The 24,488-nt window shown below is 43.0% G+C and overlaps 1 protein-coding gene across 3 annotated transcripts in view; it reads right to left on the reverse strand.

Moving 5' to 3' along the window:
* Window positions 1–24,488, reverse strand: part of sema6a (sema domain, transmembrane domain (TM), and cytoplasmic domain, (semaphorin) 6A) — a 101,295-nt gene that overhangs the window by 14,706 nt on the left and 62,101 nt on the right. For 2 of the 3 annotated variants that reach the window (XM_058635651.1, XM_058635650.1), the window contains exons 7-17: window positions 20,137–20,227; window positions 18,785–18,904; window positions 18,179–18,267; window positions 15,813–16,030; window positions 14,037–14,168; window positions 12,116–12,271; window positions 9,953–10,126; window positions 8,226–8,366; window positions 8,025–8,099; window positions 3,807–3,865; window positions 2,966–2,986 (exon numbers count right to left, since the gene is read on the reverse strand). In XM_058635651.1, the coding sequence (XP_058491634.1) occupies window positions 2,966–2,986; window positions 3,807–3,865; window positions 8,025–8,099; window positions 8,226–8,366; window positions 9,953–10,126; window positions 12,116–12,271; window positions 14,037–14,168; window positions 15,813–16,030; window positions 18,179–18,267; window positions 18,785–18,904; window positions 20,137–20,227 (1,276 nt within the window). The remainder of the gene's footprint in view (window positions 1–2,965; window positions 2,987–3,806; window positions 3,866–8,024; window positions 8,100–8,225; window positions 8,367–9,952; window positions 10,127–12,115; window positions 12,272–14,036; window positions 14,169–15,812; window positions 16,031–18,178; window positions 18,268–18,784; window positions 18,905–20,136; window positions 20,228–24,488) is intronic. The other variant, XM_058635652.1, reaches the window with a different exon arrangement.

Genomic DNA, 24,488 nt, shown 5'->3' on the forward strand with positions numbered 1-24,488 from the left:
CATTCTGCTTCCTTTGTCTCACTGTCTCTCGCTCACTCTTTCCTCCTGTTCTGACTGACAAATCAAAGCTATGCTGGGCCTGTCAGAGCAGAGCAGAGCACGATCACATTTCTCTACAGTCACCATGGCGTGTCTTACTTTCAGACTGGAGACAAAGTTTCTTTCCGTTGTTTCACTTAAGTGTGTGCCTGTAACGTTTTGTGTGTTGTGGTCTGTTCATGCTCCGTCACGGCAACTCTCCTCCAGCTTTCTTTTACTTTAAAATCAGCATTTGAATAAATGAATCACGGCGCTCCATTCATTTTAATGTGCGGAACTGACTTTGTTTGTAAAGCTAAATCAAATGAATTATCTGAACTGCCGACTTTATATAACTTTATATCAGCGGCACATATTCACTTCTCCTCTTTCCTCTCCAACTGTTTCCCTCCTTTCTTTATTTTTAAAGTGATGGTCAGAGAAATATTTAGTGTTTCGCTCAGCTGGCAATCTTTATTCAGGAAGGCCCACGGCAACATGGCAAAGTCAATGATCAAAAATATGCCATTAAGATTTAATGGATTTTCTATGTTCCAACTTCCCCTGTAATTAAGTCCCTAACGGCGAAATGAACTACTGGCCAACAATTAAAAAGTGATGCCATAACACAGCTAGGAAGTCGCACTGACGAGACTGTGAAAGAAGCACCCACGTTGTAAATGAATGCGCCGTAAATGCTCTTACACCTGAAGGTCTGACACTATCTTACAAATACTGGGAAGCACACAGGTATCTGTGGATTAAATCTCTCCGTCTATCGCTGCATGTCTTTCACACGATCTCGGTAATTTCCTGCTCTCACCTACCTCAATTTTCTCATTAGGAACGTGTGCATGACTTTTGTCTGATTATTTTTAACCGTGCTTACCACATTACAGTCTCAAATGCCGACAGTAAAGCCACCCAACAGAATTTGGCACAAGATCAATATTGTAGTTTGTGTATTGTGTACGTAAGCAACACGTTAAAGAAATAGTACACTTTTTTTCAATTCCCTCTATGGAGCTGGGTGTGTGTTCATGCTTGTGTTTGATGAAGAGACATACATTGACTAATATTGATGCTGCAACTACTACGCACACACCCACACACAACACCACCACCCAGAGCCTTCTCTTCCTCCTCCGTCTCCTCTTCCTCTGTGTGGCGTGGCAATCATTAAAATGATTTATTTAACTATTGGCCCAGGGCTGAGAGATTAGTGTGACAGGCCTATTTTATAATTCATTCCACCACTGCCAGGGGAAGTGCAATTCAGGCAGATGACACACATAGAGAAAGAGAGAGCTTTGAGCCTCATAGCTTCTCCACAGATCAAAAACAAAAAAACAAACAAAAAAAAAACTAAACCCTAAACTGGAGATGGATGCACAACCCTCTCTTTCTGCAGATTAAAAGGGGGGTAAGGTTGTCTAGTCTGGAGTAGAGAAGCGGAGAATGGAGAAGGGGAATTAATTTATCTTCAAATCCATATCAACCATGGACAGATAGATGGAGAGGCTCTGGGCCAGTAGCCGAGACTTTGGGGGGTTGTAAAGTGGGTGTTATCTCTGTGTGTTTGTAGTTTTATAGTGTGTGTTGCTTGTATTTGTAGCTTTGTGAGGACCAACAATCACATACACGGGAAAGTGAGGACATCTTTAAAGGGTTTTTTTGTGGGTTAGGACCTGGTTTTAGGTTAGGATTAGGCGTTATGTCTCTTATGTCCTCACTTTGAATGCTGTGCAAACCTGTGTGTGTGTGAGAGAACACAGAGTGTGGAAGTACATACAGTACATATACAACACTAGGGTGCACACCAGCACAGATGCTGTTTCTGTGACCCTGGATCTCTAAAAGAGGGAGAATCACAGTGGGGGCACAGCCACAGGGGAGAGAGAAAGGGAAAGAATGAGCTGGGCTCTCTGGAACAACTTCAAAATATCTATTCTTGTCTTTCTGTGTGGATCTGACTGTTTTGATCTGGCAGCTGCAAGGTGTGTTTGTGTTAGTGTGTGTGTGTGTGTATGTGTGAATGTGCATGTGTGTGAGAGAAAGAAGGAGAGTAATAATAAGATGGACGTCAGCGTAGGTGTGGGCGCTGTGCGTAACAGAGACTTTGCCGCAGGCCAGTCACATCTGTTTATCACTCCTAAAAAGACACGAGTGAGGAGGACAATGGTATTAATCAGCCATCAGTGAAGTGTGATTATATTATTATGCTGTGTGATTAAGAGGCCAGCAGTAAAAATGTGTGTGCATGTACTGTACTTCTGTGTTTGTTTATATTCGCTTTTTTTTATTATTATTATTTAGCATCTTTGACTGTGCAAAGAAATCTCTGCCAACTGCATATACTTGGTGGAAGATACTTCACGGCAGTTGGCAGGAATGTGTCTGATCTATGCGGATTCCAAGCAGGCCAGTTTAGTCTCTGTTGACTCGTCCCATTTAATGTGCTTTTCTTTAACATCAAGGCATTAAACTACCAACCAGCCAGATCCATCCAATTAGCAAAGCAAAGGTCAGCGCTAATCAATGCAACTGCACAGGATATGATGAGGAGGGGGGGGGGGGAAGGAGAGACGGCCTAATCAGCAGGTTTCTAATTCTCCTTTTTTCTCAAAATCAAAGAGGCTTTATGACAAAGTACTACAAGGAGGGAAATTTACCAACTCCACTTAAATGTTTCATTACCTTCATAACTGGAAGGAAAGTCTATCAAAGGAAAAAAAGGGAATGAAATTAATTCAGTTAAAACCCCTCAGCCATTAATAACCCCACTTTATACAGGTGGGAGGAGTTTTCATTCACTTTAGAGGAAAAGATTCATTGAATAGATGAAGAGGTGTGTCTCAAGTTAAAGAGTCTGGGTAGATGAAATGCAGCTGCTGCCATTTTTTATCCCTTAATCGTCACTACACTCTACTGTATGTGGGATACTTACCATTTAGCGCCACAAAGGTATCTGGAAGAAGAAGCAAAGAAATGAGGAGTGATGTGTTATTGCATGTCGTAAAAGTTAGGTTACGCTTTAACATAATCAGACGCCATGACTTTTAAAGTAATTCTCAATCGACCGGCCGTTCAATACTCCCCTAACTTTTAATCAGCGGTGATCTATAAAGGTCGAAACACCATAGGTTTCTTTCACTCATCATACTAAATCACTGCCTTCATTTACTCTGTGTAAATATTTGACATTGAGATGAAATGAACGCAAATGTCAAACTGTTTTGAAGATTATCTTACAAACAGAGCAGCACATCAGAATATTTGATAAATCCAAACAGGTATTTTAGACTATAGTAGATTTAATATCCATCCACCTTATGTGCATCCACTGTGTAACAGATAAAAAGAAACCTTTCAAAGCTTTTGAGAATGAGTCGAGAGCCCTGTCTTGTTTTGTGCTTCTAAACGATCTCAGTGATGACTCACAAGTAAAATCCTGTGTGATGGTGAATGTTTGGGTTTTGATAGCGATGTACAAGAAGGAACTCAGTCTATGCTTAGTGGGACACAACACTCTATTGACCAGGGGACCAGAGAAACAGCGGGAGGAGGACAGAGGAGGCTGAGAGCCGAAAGGCACAGATGGAGGGAAGAGGCTGAAAGGGAGGATTGTGAGGGCGGAACAGACGGGGGGAGAAAGAGGTGACAACAGTGCAGAAAGACACGAAGGGCCGAGTGATGAGTGAGACTAAGTTAACAGAGAACAGAGGAATGGTAGGGGGTGGGAGTATGGAAGAGAGGAGGAAAGATAAGAGTGAAGAGGGCCTGCTTACTTTGGCAGTCTCCCAGGCCATCTGTGTTACCATGTTCCACGTCCTGCTCAAAGGCTGATCTGCGGGGAACAGAGACATCATGGTCAACAGTGGAAAACACGCCAGGCTGTGCAGGCTCACCACACCTAATACAGCACCAGCGCTTTAGAGAAGCTACTCCATAACCAGCTTCACTCACAGTATACCCTGTGCTCTCAAAATATGTCTGGTGCAGAGATGCAGCCCGAGACTGGAACAAAATCAAAGCACACCTATCAGTCGCCTTGGAGGCTTAAAATCAGTGGTTATGAAAAACATTGAAAGGCTTGGAAAGTTCAGCTCACTGCCAATAGTGTGGATGCAAATAGATGTGTCTACTATTCACTCTGCTGTGGTTTGACTTTCTTGGCATTTATTTGCTTTATTGCCGAGGTTTAGATTGAAATAAGTCCTTATACGAAGAGAGTGAAGAGGAATCAGTTGAAAAGTAACACCTACCAGCACCTCTTAAGCAATTTGAAAGCTCCAGGGCTGCATTTTAGTCTGATGAGGCAGAAACTGAGGTGTTTGAAAACGGCGACCCGTATTTACTTCCACGATTGGTTGTCTCAACTATTAGCTCTGAGCGACAAGCCGCTAACGCTTGCTCACACTTTGGCTTTCACCGTGCCACTGATCTTGTTCTTAATTCTTCTCATAAGAAGTGCTTTCTGGCACTAAGCAAACAACTCCAGAGGAGACAATCAGCTTCCTGAGTGGCCATGTAAGATATGTTTTCAGCTGTTATTTGGACGCAGATTACATCTTCTTCTTCTTCTTCTTCTTCCATGTCTGAAAGCAGAACACTTTCATGTGAAAATGTTGTTTTCAAAGTATAGATGCAGCCTAAGCTTTAAGTCGTGGCAACAGTGTTATGTAACTCTTGGAAAAGAAGCATAGCATTTCCCAGAAGTATTCCTTTAGAGGGGGGGGAAAAAAATATACAAAAACATTATGATTTTCTTCTTTATCAGAGCATCACTTCTTCTTTACCAGCTGACATGATCTAAGTTTAGCAGAGATATGAGGCTGTAGACAGAGCAGTGAGGGGTAACCATGCTTGAGGGCCATCATATGACACAGAGGGAGGCAATTTCAGAGACACTACTCTCTCGTGCAACCTGCATCGCGACCTGTTTTCTTCCCGAAAGACCACCATGCAGACAGTAAGGAGATCTGTGAAACAGAGCGGACTAACTGTCAACCAGGATCAGAGTCACGCATGACAGCTTTTCACAGTCCTCCTCGGCTCCTCTCTCACTGCCACTCCTCCTCCTCCTGTCTGTCCACCCGCCTCTCATCTTCCTCACCCTTCACTGGTCACAATTATACCATGAAAAAAGAGTAACTTTCCAAAAACAGCATCAACCCCCCCCCCCCCTCAGCCTTTATCCCCTGTTCGGAGTTGAAAGTGTGAACCTGACAGTAAGGACAAGTACAGGAGACTTTAGGAAGAAGAAAACAGTCTGCACTGTTTCATGTTCGTTTACTGATCATCTTTGCCTTTAGAACCTTAATTGGAACAACGATTGTATATTTTACCCTCTTGATAACCATTTCCCTTCAAAAGCAACAACAATAACAACCGCACAAAACTCCAGTGACATGATCCCCCTATCCTTTCTGTGGGTACATTCAATCTGCTTATCAGATTTGCTTATCATACATAGACACCATCACAAAGCATAATTAGACCAGTGGAAGCACAAACACTGTCCCCACCTCGTCCCGCCCTGTCATTAGCACACATTGGCAACCTTGAGGTCGTGGCGTACGAACTGTGTTGTGACACGTTTTGATCTCATTGGTCCCAATGACCAGACACACTACAGACTGCAGTGTCTGGCCTTTACGTGGCACATGTGGAAGTGAACGTTCTCTCACTTCCTGTGCCGTAGCGGCTGCATGTGTTTTAATGTACTACTACAGACAGTATTTCTGCACAGGGGCAAGAGACCACCGCAAGCACATGATGCATATTTAACTCGGATTCAAACTGTACATAACTGGAGACATCCTGTGCAAAACATTTTATATAATCTTGTATCAAGTGTGATTATTATGTGGCACGCGCGGTTGCACAGAGAGTACTCGATTGCTGAGATACAGGGCAGGCCTAATACACTTAATTATTCATATCTGAAGTGAATGGGCAACCTGGGACTTAATACACTGTGCATACTGTGTAACTTAAAGTGGGCTTGCTTAACATTTCCTCAAAGTCATTTTGATTCATGCCTTTGATTTACAAAGGTATACCTGCAGTAAACTTTAATAAACAGAGGCTGACTGGGTCATAAATCTGTAGATTTTTTTAAGACCTGGCTGTAACATTGGATTACTAAATACAAAATAAAAAATACTGTGAATGTGATCGGCTGTCGTCACTGAAACGCAGCCATGTACCAACAACAGAATAATCCACAATCATTTTCATGAACAGGGGGCGAATGGAGATCATATTGCAGGAGAGCAGAGTGCAAGCTGTTTATAGACAGTAGGTATAAGAGGCATAACTCCACATGGGAAAGCTGGCACGCTAACACTGGGGCCAGATGGAAGAAGAAAGGAAGGGGTGGCATGGCATGAAAGAGCGAGATAATATGTTTGAGGAAAGAAAGAAAAAAAAAGAAACACGGACAAAAATAGACAGACAGGGACTATATGCAACGAAGAAGATAGACAGGGAGCTGCTTAGACAGACATATAAACAAGGACAGACAAGGAATCCTTGCTTCATTAAGTAAAAAAACCTTTTCCAGGGCTACTTCTGGAGCACTGGAAAATTGTTTTGACTGACAGACAAGGGCTCCTTAAAGAAGGCTTTGTCTTAATATGCAAGAGAAAATAATGGGGGGGGGGGGGTGTATTGAAAGAGACATTTTTCCTGTGCGGGGACGTGTTTTTCCTGCATGAACCACTTTTTTTTATGTAACACCCAATTGGCTCTGAGTCTCCCCTCCCTCGTTTCATCCCTCCGTCTGTTCAGCCTGGCAAATGCCTTGAATCACTCACCACAGACCGATAGATTCAACAAGGCCTAATCCCCACCCCCACCCCTCACTTAATATAAAAAAAATATTGCACAGTGAAGTTATCTGTCCCCTTTAATAGCTCAGTCCCAAATTGGACAGTCCACTGCTTCAGATTTGCGGAGTAATAACGGGTTGGACCACATGTTTGTTTTTATTATGCATGCTGCATATGGGTATATCTGTTCCTTGTTATGCCAAACCAACCATTTTGCAGCAAAGGGGATCAAATGTATTCATCATCAAACAGCCACTGCGGCACTCGTCCTTTTGTCATGACTTCATCGGTCAAATGTTTTTTTCCCCACCACAGAACTCCATATGCTGTTTGTTCAGAAAGCATAATCTGGCTCTGTGTCGTAACTACAGCCACAAATTATAGTTACCGAGACCACTGAGCTTTACCCAGCTCTGTTTCCCTAACCCCGAGCATGGGGCTAACAACACTTTCCTTCCATTCATCCTTCCAATAGCCCTTTTCAGCTGAGGGAAATTGCACTTACTCACCATAAAATTAGAAACATCACAGACACGATAATTTGAGAAAGGACTGCCACCAGGCAAGGAAAAAAGGTGAGATACCGTTCTATAGAGCTTGCACTCTTGCAAACCACATGTGTCACAGGGTTTTGATATTGCACTATTATAATGACTATTCACATCTAACCTGCACAATGTTTCACATTGTTGTGCTGTAGCTGTAATGGAAGTGCCTTCATTATTAATGCAGATCTCACATTAAATGCAACTCAATGCAAAGATACAGTTAAAAAGACTATTAACTTCATGGCTGCCATTGCATTGGTGAAACCAGAGCTGTAGAAATGTCCCCAAAACTTTTTTTTTTTTCATTTGGAAACCTAAATGTTTTTAGAATTCATCCAAAAATGAATCCATGGTCCAGAAGTGATCTTACCTGCTGAATGCTTTCTGCTTTCAATGAAGCATAACCTTTAGCTTTCCACTGCACTGAACAGCAATTTAAGCATTTTTACATCAAACTGCTCCTTCGTATTTCTTTTATCAAAAAATATTACCCTCCAAGCCCATCCAGGCACTGAAAACTCATGTTCACTTAATCTTGTCTATGCATAAAATGAGCAGAACATTTTTTTTCACCTTTCATTTCAAGGTTACGACAGAATGTTTCCTCTTTGGGTGTACTTACTTTGTGCCGACCACCTGACTGCAGGCTCCTTGTGACACCCAACCACAGTATGGGTCTCTGGAGGCTATGCAGGACCTGGAAAGAGGAGCACACACCCTCAGCCATCATCATAGTACTAGTCCCCCTCTCTCAGAGGGGATCAGACTTGTTTGCCAGTCTCAGTGGAAATATTTTTCTTTGTAACACAGGCATCAAACATACTTCTTGCATCTTCCGTGTCTTTCGCAGCGAGACAGAGGCACTTTAACCACACAGGAGGTGAAAGCAACCCACAGAGCGTGACTTTTGCTGTCGATCTGCATGCCAAGGATGCGTTTGTCCTCCACACCATCTATACTGCATCTAAGGGAGCAAGAGAGGAAGGCAGAGAAGAGATTTATCCATCGTTCTTTTAACAGTTGTGTTGTCCACAGACTGTGTCTACTGAGTAGTCACAAAATGAGGGGGAAAGAAAAGGCAGAGAATAACATTAAGATGGGGCAGTTAGATACTGTAGGGTCAAAGAAAACAGAGATAATACAGGACTTGAGGACATAGGGTCAGGAAGAGTGGGGGGGAAAAGAAGAGATAAAGGAAGGGGTGATATCGTCACAACAGATAAACAGACATATGGGCACTGTGAGCAGTCAGCAATAACACTGCGCTTAACTGTAAAACCCACGAACACAAACTCATCCCCCACCATTCTTCCATTCCTCCATCCCTGCTAGTTGTCTCTGTCTCCTCGCCCCACAGGAGTGCACGCTAATCCCTTTGGGCGTGTCAAGCATCTCTCTATCCCTTCTCTCCATCCAGTCATCTCTCCATTCCACCATTCTGCTCCTGGGACTTAAGCTGCCCTTTGCAGTGCTCTGGTCCCGCATTAATGCTCTCAATTAGGGCTTAGAGTCCATCTATACTGGTAAATGCACGGCACTCGGGCCTGTGCTGATCCTGCCAGCCGGGGCAGAAAGGCAGGCAAAATCACTTACTGTACAGGACACAACTAAAGCCAGATGGCCAGTAGCCGACGAATGCTCAGCCTCAGCCATGCACAGAGAAGGAGCAAGAGAGACAGGGAATGAGCAGGGCCTGCCCTTTAACCCCTTCATATGTCTCATCACATGGCTGCAGCATGTTGGATAACAAACAGTAACCTCCTGTCAAGTCCTCGCTCTCCTTCCCTTCTTCTTGGTTGTCCGCCACAATAATATATTCTCCTTGCTGCCTCTTTCCATCTCTCCTCTCTGGTCATGTCCTCTCGTCTGTTTGTACTGCTACTTGTTCCTCCTCGTCCATTACCGCTCAACTAAATATTTGCTTGAACAGGGCCACAATGTGGCAGATTTTCCCCGATCCTCTACTTTTCCGAATACATGGCAATTCTCTACCGACTCTCTTCAGCCCCCGCCATGTCCGGCTCGCACACATGCCCGTGTATCAACGCACGCTCCGTACATGCGCCGACAGCCATGCTGTGCATTAGGGAAAGATCACAGGCTGGCTCTGCGACAATCACAGACCTCTGTGTGTGAGTCTGTGTGTGTTTTTCCTTTAATCATCCAATGATTCTGGAGGAGCTGGTCTCCACTGTGGTCGGGAACCACAGCACTGCTCTATCCAGAGCTTTAAGGTCTGTGTCTTTAATTTAGTGGCTGTGGTTGGACAAAGTGTAACCTGATAAAACGCTTTTAAATGATAGAGTAGCCATCTGGTTGGCTGGCTTCACTATATAGCTTGGGTCAGGGGAACTGACTGGTATTGATGGGGCTGGTGGGTTGGTGGGTCGGTGGGTTGGCCGAGTTGGGGAGATGGTTGGAAACATGCAAAAATCACTCACTCACATATGCGCACATGCAACGACTGAGTTTGTAGCAACTGTAACCATGTGTTTTTCTCTTTCCCTCCATCTCTTTCACACATGCACATGTACACCCACAGCTACATACTTGTCAGGGTTGTAGACGTTGAGCTCCTCCAGGAACAGGCTGTCATTGAGGAAGCCGTTGTTAATCGTGGCCAAGAACTTGAGGATGATGCCTTTCTCAGATCCAAGGAAGACCACTGTGTAATTCTTGTGGGGCCCTGCCTCGTTGTCCACTACGATTCGTGTCAGACGATATCTGCATGCAACAAAAACAGACTCAAGTAAAATGAAGCCACCAATCAATCATACAAGTCAGCAGAGGAAAAATGTTACCAGAGCAGAGAACACCAGCAAGGTTTGCTGTAAACTGTTTTGATCCCAGTTGACAACTCTTTCTACTAAACCATATCTGCATTTCCAAAGAAGTTTGAGACTTAGACTCCTACCAGTCAGTGAGCTTTATACCTATAAGTCAGGTGTTGGAAGGAAAATCCAGATCTATCAATAAACAAGGACACATTTTTAAGAAATTCCCTTTAAGGTTTACAAGGTTTACTTCAACCAAGTGATTTCATTGCATCACATCTATTCCTCAATCAGATCCAGGGCCTAAAAGCTACAGTAATCAAAATGTTACGGGCTCATTGATGTGTACTGCAACAATTTTATTCAATATTTTTTTATGATTCTTTATTTTAGATGGTGTTATTTAAAATTTAAGGCTGAGAGTCCACTTTCAGATTTGTTTTCGGTGTATAAATGAGGACAATAGTGAATATTACTCTCGGTGAAGGTGATTCAAAAACCCACAAGGTCACACACTCTTACCATATCTGCCTTCTGTTTTCTTTAAATATATTTCACCAAAGCTCTCATGGCTTTATCCAATCAACAGTGACAGTCTGAAGGTCAAATGTGGTTTTGATCCATTCGAGCATAACACAAGCTCTAAGCACTGTGTCAAAGTAATTTGATCTGAGAGAAATAACACAATGTGAAGGACCAAGACATCCACTGTCTTTCATATTCAGTTTAATTTAAAAAAAAAAAAAAAATAAAAAATCTCAAGAGGAGGATTCTTCACAGAATCTCTCTCTTTCATTTCACTCACTGTGCACAGCCAGCTGAGGACCTTGCCACAGCACAGCAAATCGCAGGACAGGATAACTGTTTCAATTTTGCTGGAAAGGCTCTTTTTGGATATTGGCGAGTCCTCTGCAGGGAGTTATGAGCTTTAAATCCTATTACTGCCTTTGTTTTCCACATGATTTTACCTCAGGAATAGCATTTTGCATCAAGATTCACCCGGCGTTTTTTGAGCTTATGTAATGCTTTTAAAGACTCCTTCTGAATAAAATAAAACAAAATAGGTGATTATGGAAAGACAAGAACCATTTATAATATGATAAATGATATAGAGCACTAATGAAGAGAGAGAGAGAGAGTGGAGGAGCAGAAATAACCTTGATGGAAGTTGTTCATATTCTGACTAAGCCTGTGCAGTATCTAGGTCAAACCTCAGCAAAGTGGAAGGAAGATATGATACGACGCAAATAATTTGTAAGGCTTTGGAAGAATTCTCTATGTTTCTTATCTTTAAAGGGGTATTACCACCACTGGGGCTTGCAAACAGTATGGCCAGGGCCCCTAAACTTAAATCATAAGCAACTCAAATGTACATACTTTTCACAAAATGCTCTGTCAGCTAGTTTTGCCCCGCCCATGGGATTGTGCTGTCGCATTCCCTGAGAGCCTCGCTCTCAGTGTCTGAGCGTAGTGCAGCTAAAGGCCAGGCAGACCTTTATGATCAAACGATATCAACCACAGTGCGGTGGCTTTTGGGGAATTGGTTCACCTCCAGATAATCAAAAGAAAAGGCAACCGCAGAACAAAAAAAAACATTTTACTCCAATTTTCTGTCATTAAAATATCATCAGGGGCATTTAAACAAGCAATTACCAGCCAAGAAACCATCATTGTCATAATAAAAGCTTAAAAGACGGCATTTCAAATAGTTAACAATACTATATATACTGTATATATATATATATATATATGTGTGTATATATATGGTTACTATAGTATAGTATGGTAGTGTATATCAATGATTCTTCTACTACAATAAAAATAGGTCATCGGCTTGCTTGTGGTGGAGAACTCTTGTGTTTTAATGAGCAGCATTTCATGGTGGTGCTGAAGAGCCTCATAGACCCTAATGATGACCTTTGGAATGTGTAATATTTACCGAACCATGGTCTTGAGGAACCAAGGCCTGTTAGCGATGGAGGGCACGGCCTCGTCCATCAGAGGATGCATCTTGATAAAGTTGAGCGTGTCGTCTGGGAACTCATTGGATACCTTGAACCTCTCCATGGATGGAGAACCAGCACAGTTGCCAGGTCTGCAAATATGGAGGAGGAGCAAGAAGGTGATGAGGAGGGATGATGGAAGAGAGGGGGAGAGAGAGAGAGAGAAAAGACTATGATTAGAAGCAGAAAAGAAGCCCAACAGAAAAACTGCTGCATTGACTGCGGTGTGGTAATGAGCAATTTGTCACAACAAGAGCTGCAATAAAATACAGAAAGTTTTACTTCCCTAAAATCAATGAGACTGTAGCTTTAAATTACTAAACTCTCATGACAAGGGGCTTTGGTTCAGAGCCGAGAACATAAGATGCCTTCTTTTCTCAGGACCTGGGGTAAAGCACTGAGACGTTCTCTCTATCTGATCCTTTTACAGGGAGTTGTTGAGCGGCTTGTAAAAAAAAGAAGCCGCTTTTGATAGCATATCCTCTTTGCAGGCATGTCACCTCTGAGAGCTTGTAAAACCCCTTTACCTCGCAGTGATACATCGTCACACCACATAATCCACGGCAGGTCCTAGAAATATTAGCTAGCTGGCAGTAAGAAAATCTGAAATAAATGTATTTGACCTCTCCACCTTATCTGAAATAAAAATTTGGAGAGTTTAACTCGGCTTCTGCGATCTATAAAAACACAAAAGAGGAAAGACAGAAACTGTCGGTGGTAAAAAAAATATACTTTCTATTAGCTGTCGCTGCATTTGTGTCTGTGGCCATATGGGGAGCAGAGCGGAAACAGACATCTCTTCAACATGAAAATCTGTATATGACGCCGCATGAGCGTGTAACACATGGAGGAACAGTCTGCTGCAGGGCTAGACCTGGGTGGCTTTGTTACAACTCTCCGTCTGTTTGCCTGCAGATAAAAGGTCTGAACACACCAGAGGACGCAAATGAAATCAGTCGCATCAATCACTGCAGAAACACTGCCACGTTCAACTGTTACATTCAACGGCTGAACTTGTTGAACATAAACAAGTAATTACATGGTAATTGAGGGAAGCATCCACTGTCACACATGCGGTACAGGCTCGTTTCACACAGTGCATGAAGAGGAGTCTCTGGTGGCGAGACCCCACTTCCTCAGCCTTATGGTTACGCACACACACACACACACACACAGACACACACACATAGACAAGGACAAGAGAGAAGCACTCGGTGCACTAATTATCAAATGATAGATGGGAGATTGATCAGGCTGGTGCATTTGTGGAATTAGCCAGCCATCTGTAAAATGATGTCATGCTTCATTTGTTGCTATTGAGCCCTTGACACGGGCGCGTGTGGAGGAGAGGTGAGGTAAAAGGTTGGTGTTATGACTGTGAAGAAAAGAAGGTGGTATATGCGTGATGTGTGTCAAACAGTATGTGGGTGACACAGTCGTTTACTTGAAAAAAGGGAAAATGTTGCAAATTCACCAAGTCTTAATGAGGGCTGTGGTTCCCAAACTGGGGGGGGGGGGGGGGCCTGACAGATGACATATGCAAATGACGCATGGACACATTTTGTGAAAGAGGTGGCAGGTGAGGCAATTTTTGTCTTTGTTACCCTGCCTCCTCAAAAAGGAAACTGAATAATTGACCTGACAAGTGCAATTAAGAGCTCGCACAAATAGGCTCTTAAATTCAATTCATTCAGTCCGTCCGTTCTGACTCGTCTCACTCTCTAACACACACACACACACACACTCAACATAAACAAGATAGTGCTGTCTCTGTGAACGGAAAAGGTTTACTTTGGTGTGTGTCTGTCTGCCTGTCTATGTGGGTGTTGTGTGTGTGTGTGTGTGTGTTTGTTGTACCTTGGCTTGGGAACCTTGTCATCAGGAAAAGGTGTCCAGGTGGAGTCTGAGGATTTCTGCTCTTTGAAACGTCCTGTGAACGTGTTGGCCACCTCAGCCATGTCGTAGGCACACACAGCTGAACCTGGAATACTGTCACACAAAAAAAAAAGCCTTACATGAACAATCCCCTCGATGGAACATATTAAAGAAACACCTTGCCGGTTCTGGACTATCACCAAAATACACCAAACACCTACTGGATGATACCAGCTTTCAATCACACTGGTGCCCACTCATATGTGCCATGCTCTGTTTATTGTCTTATGGGAACATAATTAACATTGTCCTATTGAAGAAGACCTGAAACCATTACCACTTCAGGAAAATGTTTACTGACATTATAAATCCCACTGACTTCTATTCAAACTGAATTCTTTTTTGCAACTGACAGATTTTCCCACCCGGAGGCTGACTGCTACTTCCATTACACTTCATGATGTTCACTTTTCAAATCAGAATACTACATCCACTTCTAGATACAGCCTATGGGTTAAATCGTTCAACAATGGCTTGTTTTAGCTTTTCCACTCAGGCTTGCCGTATAATATCAAGTATTGTAATTCCTGTAATGGCTACTGTACTTGAGCCTGTCAAACCTCATGAGGACACACATCTCTCTGACGCTCCATGGGTTTCCCCAAATGCTTCAAGGCATCAAAGTTCACTGTTAGGCAAGAAATATGGAAAACAGATTTTTTTATTAGTGCTATTCGGGGGGGAAAACACCCCGTTGCGATAGCAGTGGCTTCTTTCTGTCAATGCATAGCACATTACTGAGTCACTTTTCTATTTCTTTCTGCATGGGATCTCAGAAATGAAAACTCTGAATTGTTTATTCTCTTACAGACTTTCTTTGAAAGAGAAATGTGTGTTTCCCTCTCTCAGCTGTCTGGATTTTCGGACTGTTGCATCATGGGTTAAACTCATCATGTAGACAATGTGGAGGCCGCTTACACAAGGGCAGTATTATAAAGTACAAGGTCAGGGAGTTGTTAATTCTTGGCTTAGCCACTAAATTACATGACGTTGGACAATCATATGTCTGTTTATAGCGGGCCGCTAACAAGGCAGATACATGCTGATGGTGAGTGAGTGGCCTAGTTAACAGAAGACTGTGCCAGGCAGGAGCCTAGAGGAACAAGTGAACGACACAAACCCTGAGTGCTGCCTACAGCCTGAATGTGCTCCCGCTAATTTCACCCCCTGCCTATGAAATGGAAAATGAAGACCAAGATCAAAACCAGCGCTTATAGAAATTTTCAGTGGCACTGCTTCATTGGGCTTAAATGTCCATTAACCATGCTCAATTGCACTGTCACAAGCAATTGTCTTATCTGCTAAAAAGCAGCCATAAAAATGGAAAGTTACAATATGTGTGCGCTATCAGCCAGGCTCTATGACTTTGTGGTAATTTTCAATTTAGATAAAAACTCCCATAGCGTATGCATATGAAAGCAGTCCTGGAGTATGAATTGAAATAAAATGCAACACCTGCATGCCAAGGGGCCAAAAACAAGCTGTTAAGACAGAATATGTAAATACTGACCCAGTAGTCTCAGGAATTACATCAGTGGCATGTGCTACTATCAACGTTTAGATATCATCATCATCCTCATCATATTAAGTCATCATTTTGATGAAATAATAATAAGGGAATGAGCAAAAATTGTTGAGATAAATGCACTCATATGTACTCGAGATGCCCACATTTAGTTCTCTCTACTGTCGGTGTACCTGTTGTAAGGTGTGGAGAAAGTTGCCATGACAACATCCCTTCCATGGATGTGGATGACATCTGTCACAGCCTGCAGGATGTTGAAGTAGAAGTGGGAGTCACCGGGGATGGAGCAATTGAGACGAGACTTGATGAACGAGGTCCACTGCTTCTCCAAGACGCGGGGCGAGCCGCCTCGGTCGTTCTTACAAACTCTGGCAACCCGAGGAAACACCACCTGAGCGAGAGACACACACTTACAATGACTTTTAACATCCACAGTGACTTGCATTACACATCCCATCTGCCGTCTCACAGGCAGATGTACATGCATTTGTAAACTTGTGTGACTTCGGATGAGTTAAGCTTGTGACTTATGGCATAATTAGTGCACAACACTGCCTTCTAACCATAGTGTGTGGGCAGTAGAAGACGTTTATCCGCCCTTTACCCAAATTACAGAAAGTCCTTGTTCTCTCAGCACGTTACCTTTTCTCTCCACAAGTTTCCCATATGCAATCAAACATGCATTTTTCGACTCCATTCGTTGTTACCAAATATACAGCAGTCCATCATAAGGTGACATTTGATCAAAACTCTAAATAATAAGTTCAAAACTGATGCTGCAGAACCGCAGATAGAATATGTTTGATGCAATTAACTTTCTTGTTAAAAATCTGAGCATCTTGAACACCCATGACAAATTCAATCTCATTCCCTGAGGTTCTCACTTACAAAAATCCACCACAGAGTCCTAATCCAATGTTTTATCACTAGATAGAAAATTAAAGACACAGAGAAGTAAATTGATGTGCCTGATATGTCGTTAAAGAGTCAGCACCTGGCAACAAAAAATATAGGGCCTCCAGCTTCAAAAAGGAGCCGGTGCCGTAATTACAACTGTGCTGTAAGCTCATGTCGGCAGTGTTGTAATTAGTTGTTGTCACACTATACTTAACAGCAATAAATCTAACCCTGACCTGAAATTGCAACCCAGAGTAAACAGTGTGAATGGGAGCTAACATGCATTTAAACCAGCTTTCCATACACACGCCCACAGACAGCCACACACACACACCCTCACCCATGCATACACTATGAACCTCCACCTTCCTGGTCGCACACACGCGTTTGCGCAGCTATTCTTGTTAGGACACTACGTTAACTTCGCCGGTTAATTGCTTACCCTAACCTTAACTAACAATTCAAATCTTACCTCTAAAATTAAGGACCAGGTTTTGGTCTCCATTATGGCTTCTGGTCCTAACAAGGTCAGTGTTTATACCAGAAAAGATCCATCTAAGACATTCTGGCTTGAGCCTGTTCAACTGAGAGATTGTGAAGCAGTGCGAGTCTTGTAAAGGTATTATACTGAGTGGGTGAGACTGTCACATTGACTGTGGAATTATGTTAGCTCTACATATTACAGCTCAGTGTATCATTTCCTGCTGGCTGCAGATAACTGCGAGGTTTATCTAAATAAATGGGGCAAATGCACACACGCATTCGTCACTAAAAATGACTCACAATGAAATATGTAATGTTTGTAAAGGCATTTGTGTGATTAAATCTAGCAATTTGCATTTTAAAAAACATAACCAATGTAGCAAAACCACCATCCAACCTAAAGCAAGCACATCCAGCATAGATAACTATTTACAGAGTAGTGGAAGGCCATTTGAGGGTATTATAATAATAGAGACATCATTCTCTAAATGTTAAATTGCTCTCTGTTCTCTGCTCCCTCCGTTCTACCACTACGTGTATAATTATACTGACATTGCTTTCAAAATATTCTGACTGAGAGGCCGATCTGCATTCATGCTCTGTGTAACACGTGTGTCACTTCGGGTAGCAAACCCATTATTTCCCTGTCTTATTATTACCTCCTCTCTATTCTCATCTTTTTTTTTTGTCCTTTCTTTTTTTATATTGAGATATTCTTTTCGACCGTTAATGTCCTTCTACCTGGCTAAATGAAGGGATTAATAGAAAAAGAAAATATGTCTCGGTCTCATTCATTTCTCAGAGACACTCAGGAATTCCTCTTGGGAAACATTGAGACGACTGCTCAAAGAGGAGCGTTGCCAAATGGATGCGGACGTGCTATTCAATTTATATATTTAGACATAAAAAAATGAGATCTCCAGACACCCACAGGTTTTTTCGCTTTTCAAATCTATTTTAGGATCTGCATCCTGTCCAATGTTTATCTGTTACTGAAAAATGGTTTGGCTACTTTACAGCCCCTGAAAGTCTCCATCCAGTTATGTGATACACCCACATCCTGTTAGTTTCCCCAGGCACTTCCTGATTTTCTTTGTAAATAGGAAGTCACCTCTGATTAGAGTTCAAACAATAGCAGGAGAATTGAGCCGACGCTTACCTTTCCCATTGTGTTGTACTCCATAGCAATTTCCCGAAAGAAGAAGTAGATAAAGTCACCATAATCAACTGCCTGGACAAAGTAAGGCTCTGCACGGGAGGAGAAATGGAATAAAATGTGAGTCAAAACGACGCTTTGTCTTGACAAAACAGTTTTGACGCCATATTTCACTCTAAACAGCCACAATATCTGTCATATTATGCAGGAACGCACTGCCTGTGAGCCTCGAGTGTCTCTATACATCATCCATCTTATGTGCAAAACAATTTGAATGCAAGAAAAGAGGGATCTCTCTATTGAGTTTTGACAGGCTGGACTTGTTGTGCTTGTTTTTCCCTGGGGCAGAGCAATTTCCTGGCTACATCAACTGTATCAGGACAGGTTGGCAAAATGACTGTGTCAAACAGAGCGTGTAGCATTAGCATAAGTGCTCTGGCTCCTCATACCTAGATTCATACACCGAGGTGTGAGAACACATAGCGCATAAATTAAGAACAACACACATATATGGTCAGACGTGCACATTTCAAAACCTGGCTTGTTTTCCAACTCGACAGTCAGCTTTGCGGTTTCCAACAACAGGGACTTTGTGTGTCCCACGCTCACCTTTCAGCCATTTGGAGTCGTGTTTGACAGTGCGCAGAGTCGGGCTGTCGCCTAGGCTACGATAGATGACCGAATCGATCGCTAGGAAGTCTGTTACAGTGGCCGAGTACAGCTTGCCATCTGGAAATGGGAACACAGAGATGGAAAGAGCAATAAAGGGGGGCACAGTGGCGATGAAGAGGAGAGGAGAAGAATGAAGACAGAGCCATAAATGAAGAGAGAAAAATGAAGAGAGTGGAGTTAAGTCACGGGAGAAACACATAAAGCCACTCAGAGCTTCTTGCAATCTGTGGCTACATAAACTAAACGTGTTTTAAATTGCTTGTACCTGGAGAATGAGAGAAGAGCTTCTCTGATGGACAACAAACAGGCTGTACACACTCAAACACGTCACACGTGTGTAATTGCTCACTCTCAAAAAACCCTCCTCACCGTGGCTCTGCACTCACGCTGTGTCTTAGAGAACCACAGAAACCCACGGTCACACACGTAATGTGTACGTACACGCACACATGCTTCACGAACACAATCCACCACCAGCGTGACCTCAGCCTGCCTCGGCTAAAAACCACAGTGGAAACTCAAACTACATAATTGAAAGGACAGCAGTCAGAGGAACCCTCTTGATTACTCAGTGCCTCCAGCTCCGTCCAGGCAGCTCTGCTACACATTTACTGGTCAAGCTCTGTGTTTCCGTTCAGGGACAGCTCATCAATACCGCCATGAATCGCTTCACAGCGGTACGAAATGGAAGTGAAACGTCTTTAGCAGCCTGTGGCGGCCTCGCACGGGAGGAGTCTCACCCCGCCATTGCACCGCTGACTCATTACGGTCCCATCCGTTTGTGACTTGTGTTTGATCTCGCGAAAATGAACGAGAGATAAAGCGAATGACAGAAAACTACATAAAAAGCAAGAAAGAGACGATGGCTGGGTTTTTTTTTTTTTCTGTTACCGCAAGTGCTTTCATAAGCAGTAAATTCTTAAACCCAGAGCAAACACGGCTCAGATTTTTATAATCTGCTCCGTTGCATGTAACACAGACTGTCTTTGTTTCTGACATGTTGTCGGAGCACCGCCATTAAAATAAACCACAGGGTATTAAGGACAATATTAAATGCAACTCAAAAAGACAAATTCAAACTTGTTCCAACATTTAATAAGTGCACATCAGAGACAATTAGGATTAATGTTTTGGTCTCGTGGCAGTCAGTGAGTAAGAGTATCGCACATTAAATATTTTAAAGAGGGGCTTTACTATAACTAAGACAGGAAGTAGTAAAGTATCATGATGACAAATGTAATCATAAAAATAATTGCCAGTTTGACATGCATCAGTGTGTTAAGTCTTACCAGCAAAGAGGGCAACATTGGCATGCTTAGCATCATATGGACAGCGCGCCATTCCGCTGATCTCCTCTCCGAGAGCCTCCAAGGTGTCCATCTAGGGTCACAAAGGAGGGGAGCAGGTCAACAGACAGTCAAGATAAAATCATGTGCTTGGAAAGAAATGTTCCCGGTTGGAGGTAAAGATCTCGGAGAGGTTAATGAGAAATGTTCTCATATGTCAAAACAGTGCATTCGGAGGCCACTGCTAAAAGAGGGGTAATACATGGTGTGAGTCAAAATCAATAGCCACAGCAAGTTGTGACACGCTGCTAAGTAGCGTGTCCGTCTAACGCTGACCTAAACATTTTCCACAGCAACATGTATCACAGTATGAGTGGATGTGGTTTTGCGTTTCCCTTGCCATCCTTTATCCTCTAACTGCGCTGGTGTTAAAGAAGATTTTTTAACAACCCTCAGGACAGCTCTTTAACCCATTTAGTGTGGAGCTTTCCTGTGCCCTGATTTTTGAAGTCTGTACTTTGGCTGTGAAAGGGAAATAAATGGGCGGAGGAGGGAAAAAAAAGGGGTGAGTGCATGGCCCTAAGCAGGGAACGTAAGAAGTTTTTACTCAAGCATTGAAGCTTTTAAATGGTGGATCATACATTAGTCATTATTTTATACTTTGCAGCCTCAACTTTGGAGCTGTTCCTTGAGAGAGACTTGTTCTTTGATTTTATTTAGTTCTGGAAAGATCCTACATTTCACCAAAGTTTATTTTATTTAAACTTTGACATTGAGTGGATTACTGGACCCATTTCCATGAGCTATTTTAAGGCTTTATCCACTGTTTATGACCTCTTTAAATTCAGTTTTGCTTGTTTCAATGATCACTATGGCCATGAGTAGCCTTGTTTTCCCCAGGATGCTACAGGATGTTGTCTTACAGTGTCTGCACACAAAATCAAGAGAAGTACAAGTCTGCACTGGCCAGAGACTGAGGTCAGGAAAGATTACTGAACACACTGTTGGCCTGTGGAGTTCACAATACATAGTAATTTTTCTTGTTTATCTCTGTTTCTATCTTCCACCAAATCTCCTTCCTCACTTTCTCCTTCTCTCTTGACAAAGATGGGCACAGCTTGCCAAGGCTGCAAACTGCTTATGCCGCCCTTTCTGGTCTCTAAACAGGTCATTTTGTTTTCTATTCCTGTCTCGGCGGAAACGGTTATCATCTGCCCACTAAAAAGGTCACACACACTGCGGCGCAATGCTGGAAAAGCCTGCCAGAGAAATTGTTGAGGCTGATTTGGCAGAGAAAATTACATGTGACCTTTCACAACAAACACGGAACCACCGACAGCAGCACATTTCTTGATTTCACATTCCCTCTGTTTCTGTTGCTTCAAAAATGATAGCTGGATAATGTACAGAGGTAAGCAGGTTGGCAAATATATATTGTTATCAGACAGGGGAGACTGTAATTATAGATTAGGCTAAGTTAATAATAGAGGATGTGAGGAGCTGAAGGTCAGGTGCATCCACTGAATCACGGCGTTTGGGTGCACAGAGCAACGGGGGCGAATCAGTTAAGCTTGAGACGTCAGCAATAGCAGCTTCTAAAGTACGTCAGCTCCCCAGCACAAACACTCCCTCCTCTGACAAATCAAAAAACACTCTCATATCTCTCGCCACAGCAGTTACATTCACTCCTTCATTTGATTTCACTCAGGCAGTGGCCTCTGTCGACTGGGCCGGGCTGACTGTTAGTGATCTATTCCTGCCGTTTGAACAGAGGAAGACACTCCCAGTCCCACGGCAGATATACAGTCCAATTATCATGTGTCGAGAAACACCAGCGCTCGATTGCTTGTTGTTATCCTTGTCTATAGCAATATTCAGTTCACTTTAGAAGGCGGCAAAAGCAATTCATAAAACTGCCTAAATGAATCACTTTTCTTTTTTTTTGTTAATTACCACGAAGAAATTTGATGTTTAAACAGCCAGATGGATTTGTTTACCTTGTTACCAGGCAAACCACATCACGCTGTCACCTCCACTAGCTGCACAAAAACAAAGACATGCTTCAGCTCTGGAGAAACGCAATTTAGGGAAATGAGGAAGGACCAGTGGTGCTGACGGCACTGTTCACTGTGGATCCACTATAGTAAATGTACAGTAACCTTGGCTCAGGGTGCAGTGTATCGAGATGAATTAATTACTTCAGCACCTCGCCTCTGTTTTCCACGGGCTATATGCTAATTAATTAGACAAACACAATGTAGATCCACAACGTGCCCACCAGGATGTTATAATTGGTTAACTGTGAGCTTCACTGCCGAGGGTGAGGGACACATTCTACCTGTGTGTCTTCTTATGAGGACACATTTATGGGCTTTACTCATCATTTCTGACGGAGTTATGAAAATGACTGAGGACAAACTGAATAAACTGAGCCAGCAACCAGACTCAATAATCTAAACAATCTGTCAGAACACGGCGCTAAAGATCATGAAGATCACAGAGGAGGGGGAAAAAAATGCACCTTTCTTTTAATCATCGTTGGATTCTAAGCTATAGATATTTAGCAGACGAGTTAAGTCTCTTCAAAGTTCTTTCTATTTCCACCTGCAGGACCAGTTTCATCTATAAAGGTCAAGAGCACAAGTTCACACCTGGGCAAGAGATGGTTGTGTAAACCAAACAAACCAAACAAGGACAGATCTCTGTGGGAGATTAATAGCCACGGCCCATTTCTCTGCAACCTGTTTCGGAGCCCTCGGAGGATGAACTCTCTCCCCGACCACCTTTTAGACACTAGAAACAAGACTCTTTGCAGCTGTTGACAGAAACCGAGGAGGGGTGCAAGGATCTCATTCATCTGAACCTTCAGTTCCCGAAATGACTGATCTTTTGTCTTGAACATTGTGAGCAAACTTTTCGCCGTGAACTGAATCAAACATGTATATATATATAAAAAAAAGAAGACATAAACATTGATGAAAGTAAATCCACATTCATGTTTGAAATTCATACACTTGGCACGTATAACATTTCCCAGAACACCTTTGTCCATCCAAATCGAGGGCACATCACCTGGGACCGACTCCCCACTGACTCCCCCCACATCGCCCCGGCAACAGGCGATGAAACTGACTCCAGTCATATATCAGCCTGGCTGGATGGGGTGTTTATTATTACAGCACAGCAAGGGACTGACAAAGGGAGAAAGCAACAGAGGGAAAGATGGCTGTGCAATGGAGGGGAGAGGAATGGAGGCTGGCAGGAGAGGAGGAGAGAAGGAGAGCGGATAAAGAGAAGAGTTGAGTGCTGTGACATGGCTGCCAAGGTGCCTCTCCTCTTTGCATGCACGCGTATGCATGTATCTGTGTGCATGGGTACATGTATACCAAGTATGGACACAAGTAACAAATGTGAAGGAAGGACAACGAGGAGCTAACGACGACAGGGGGGTGTCAGGGAAGAAAAGTGGGGTTCTGCTGGCTTGAGCAGGTGCCCTCCCTGCCTCCCCGCTCTCTCTCTACTCCCCCCCCTCCCCCTGTGCACCCACCAACTTGCCCTCACAGCGCTGTTGATTAATGTGGGATGAGGCTGGCCCCAAAACAGAGGCTCTTTTCTCTGCTGTCGCACTGGGGAGATGGAGAGACAAACTGTGGCCAAGGTGGATTTAACTACAAACACATACGCAAACACACACACACACACACACACACACACAGATACACTTTTGACCAAGCAGAGTGGAAGAGCCCAGCACACCATCAAAGGCCTGGTTTCAGCCCAGAGAGTCTGCCAGCCTGCTGGCAACACAGTGTGTCTGTGTCTGTGTGTGTGTTTGTGTGTGTGTGTAATGACTTTGTAAAATGTGTGTGTTGCATGTCAGTATGTTTGCACAGTTGTCAGTGTTTGTATGGGTTCATGCACACTTCTGTTCCCTACATGTGTCAGGGCATTTAATGTGAATTTGCATATTAATGTCCAAGTGATTAGTGATACTTTATTTTGAAGGGGGGAAAAAAACAACACATTTACAAAGGTTTCAATGTGTTCCTCTTTGGTCAGGCTTTCTAATCAGAATATATTAATGGTAAATTGATTTGATAATTCCCATTTTAAAAGTCTGTTTTAGGTGACACTGTTGTTTTTAACTAGACAGGGCAAATTTTATCCACCAAAAAATATTTTAGTAAAAACATATAGTTTTGCTCTTAACGATTTTTTCCCCCATGTTTCTGTGTACATGTAGCCAAGCGACTCTGTGTTTTTACAAGGCTTCCCTTTACTTGCCCTTAACTCTACCAATATCGGCGCAGGAACCTTGAAACCATAACCGGAGCAGCTATAAAAGCTACCCACGC

The sequence above is a fragment of the Solea solea genome, chromosome 8, assembly GCF_958295425.1.
Source record: "Solea solea chromosome 8, fSolSol10.1, whole genome shotgun sequence".
Taxonomy (NCBI): domain Eukaryota; kingdom Metazoa; phylum Chordata; class Actinopteri; order Pleuronectiformes; family Soleidae; genus Solea; species Solea solea.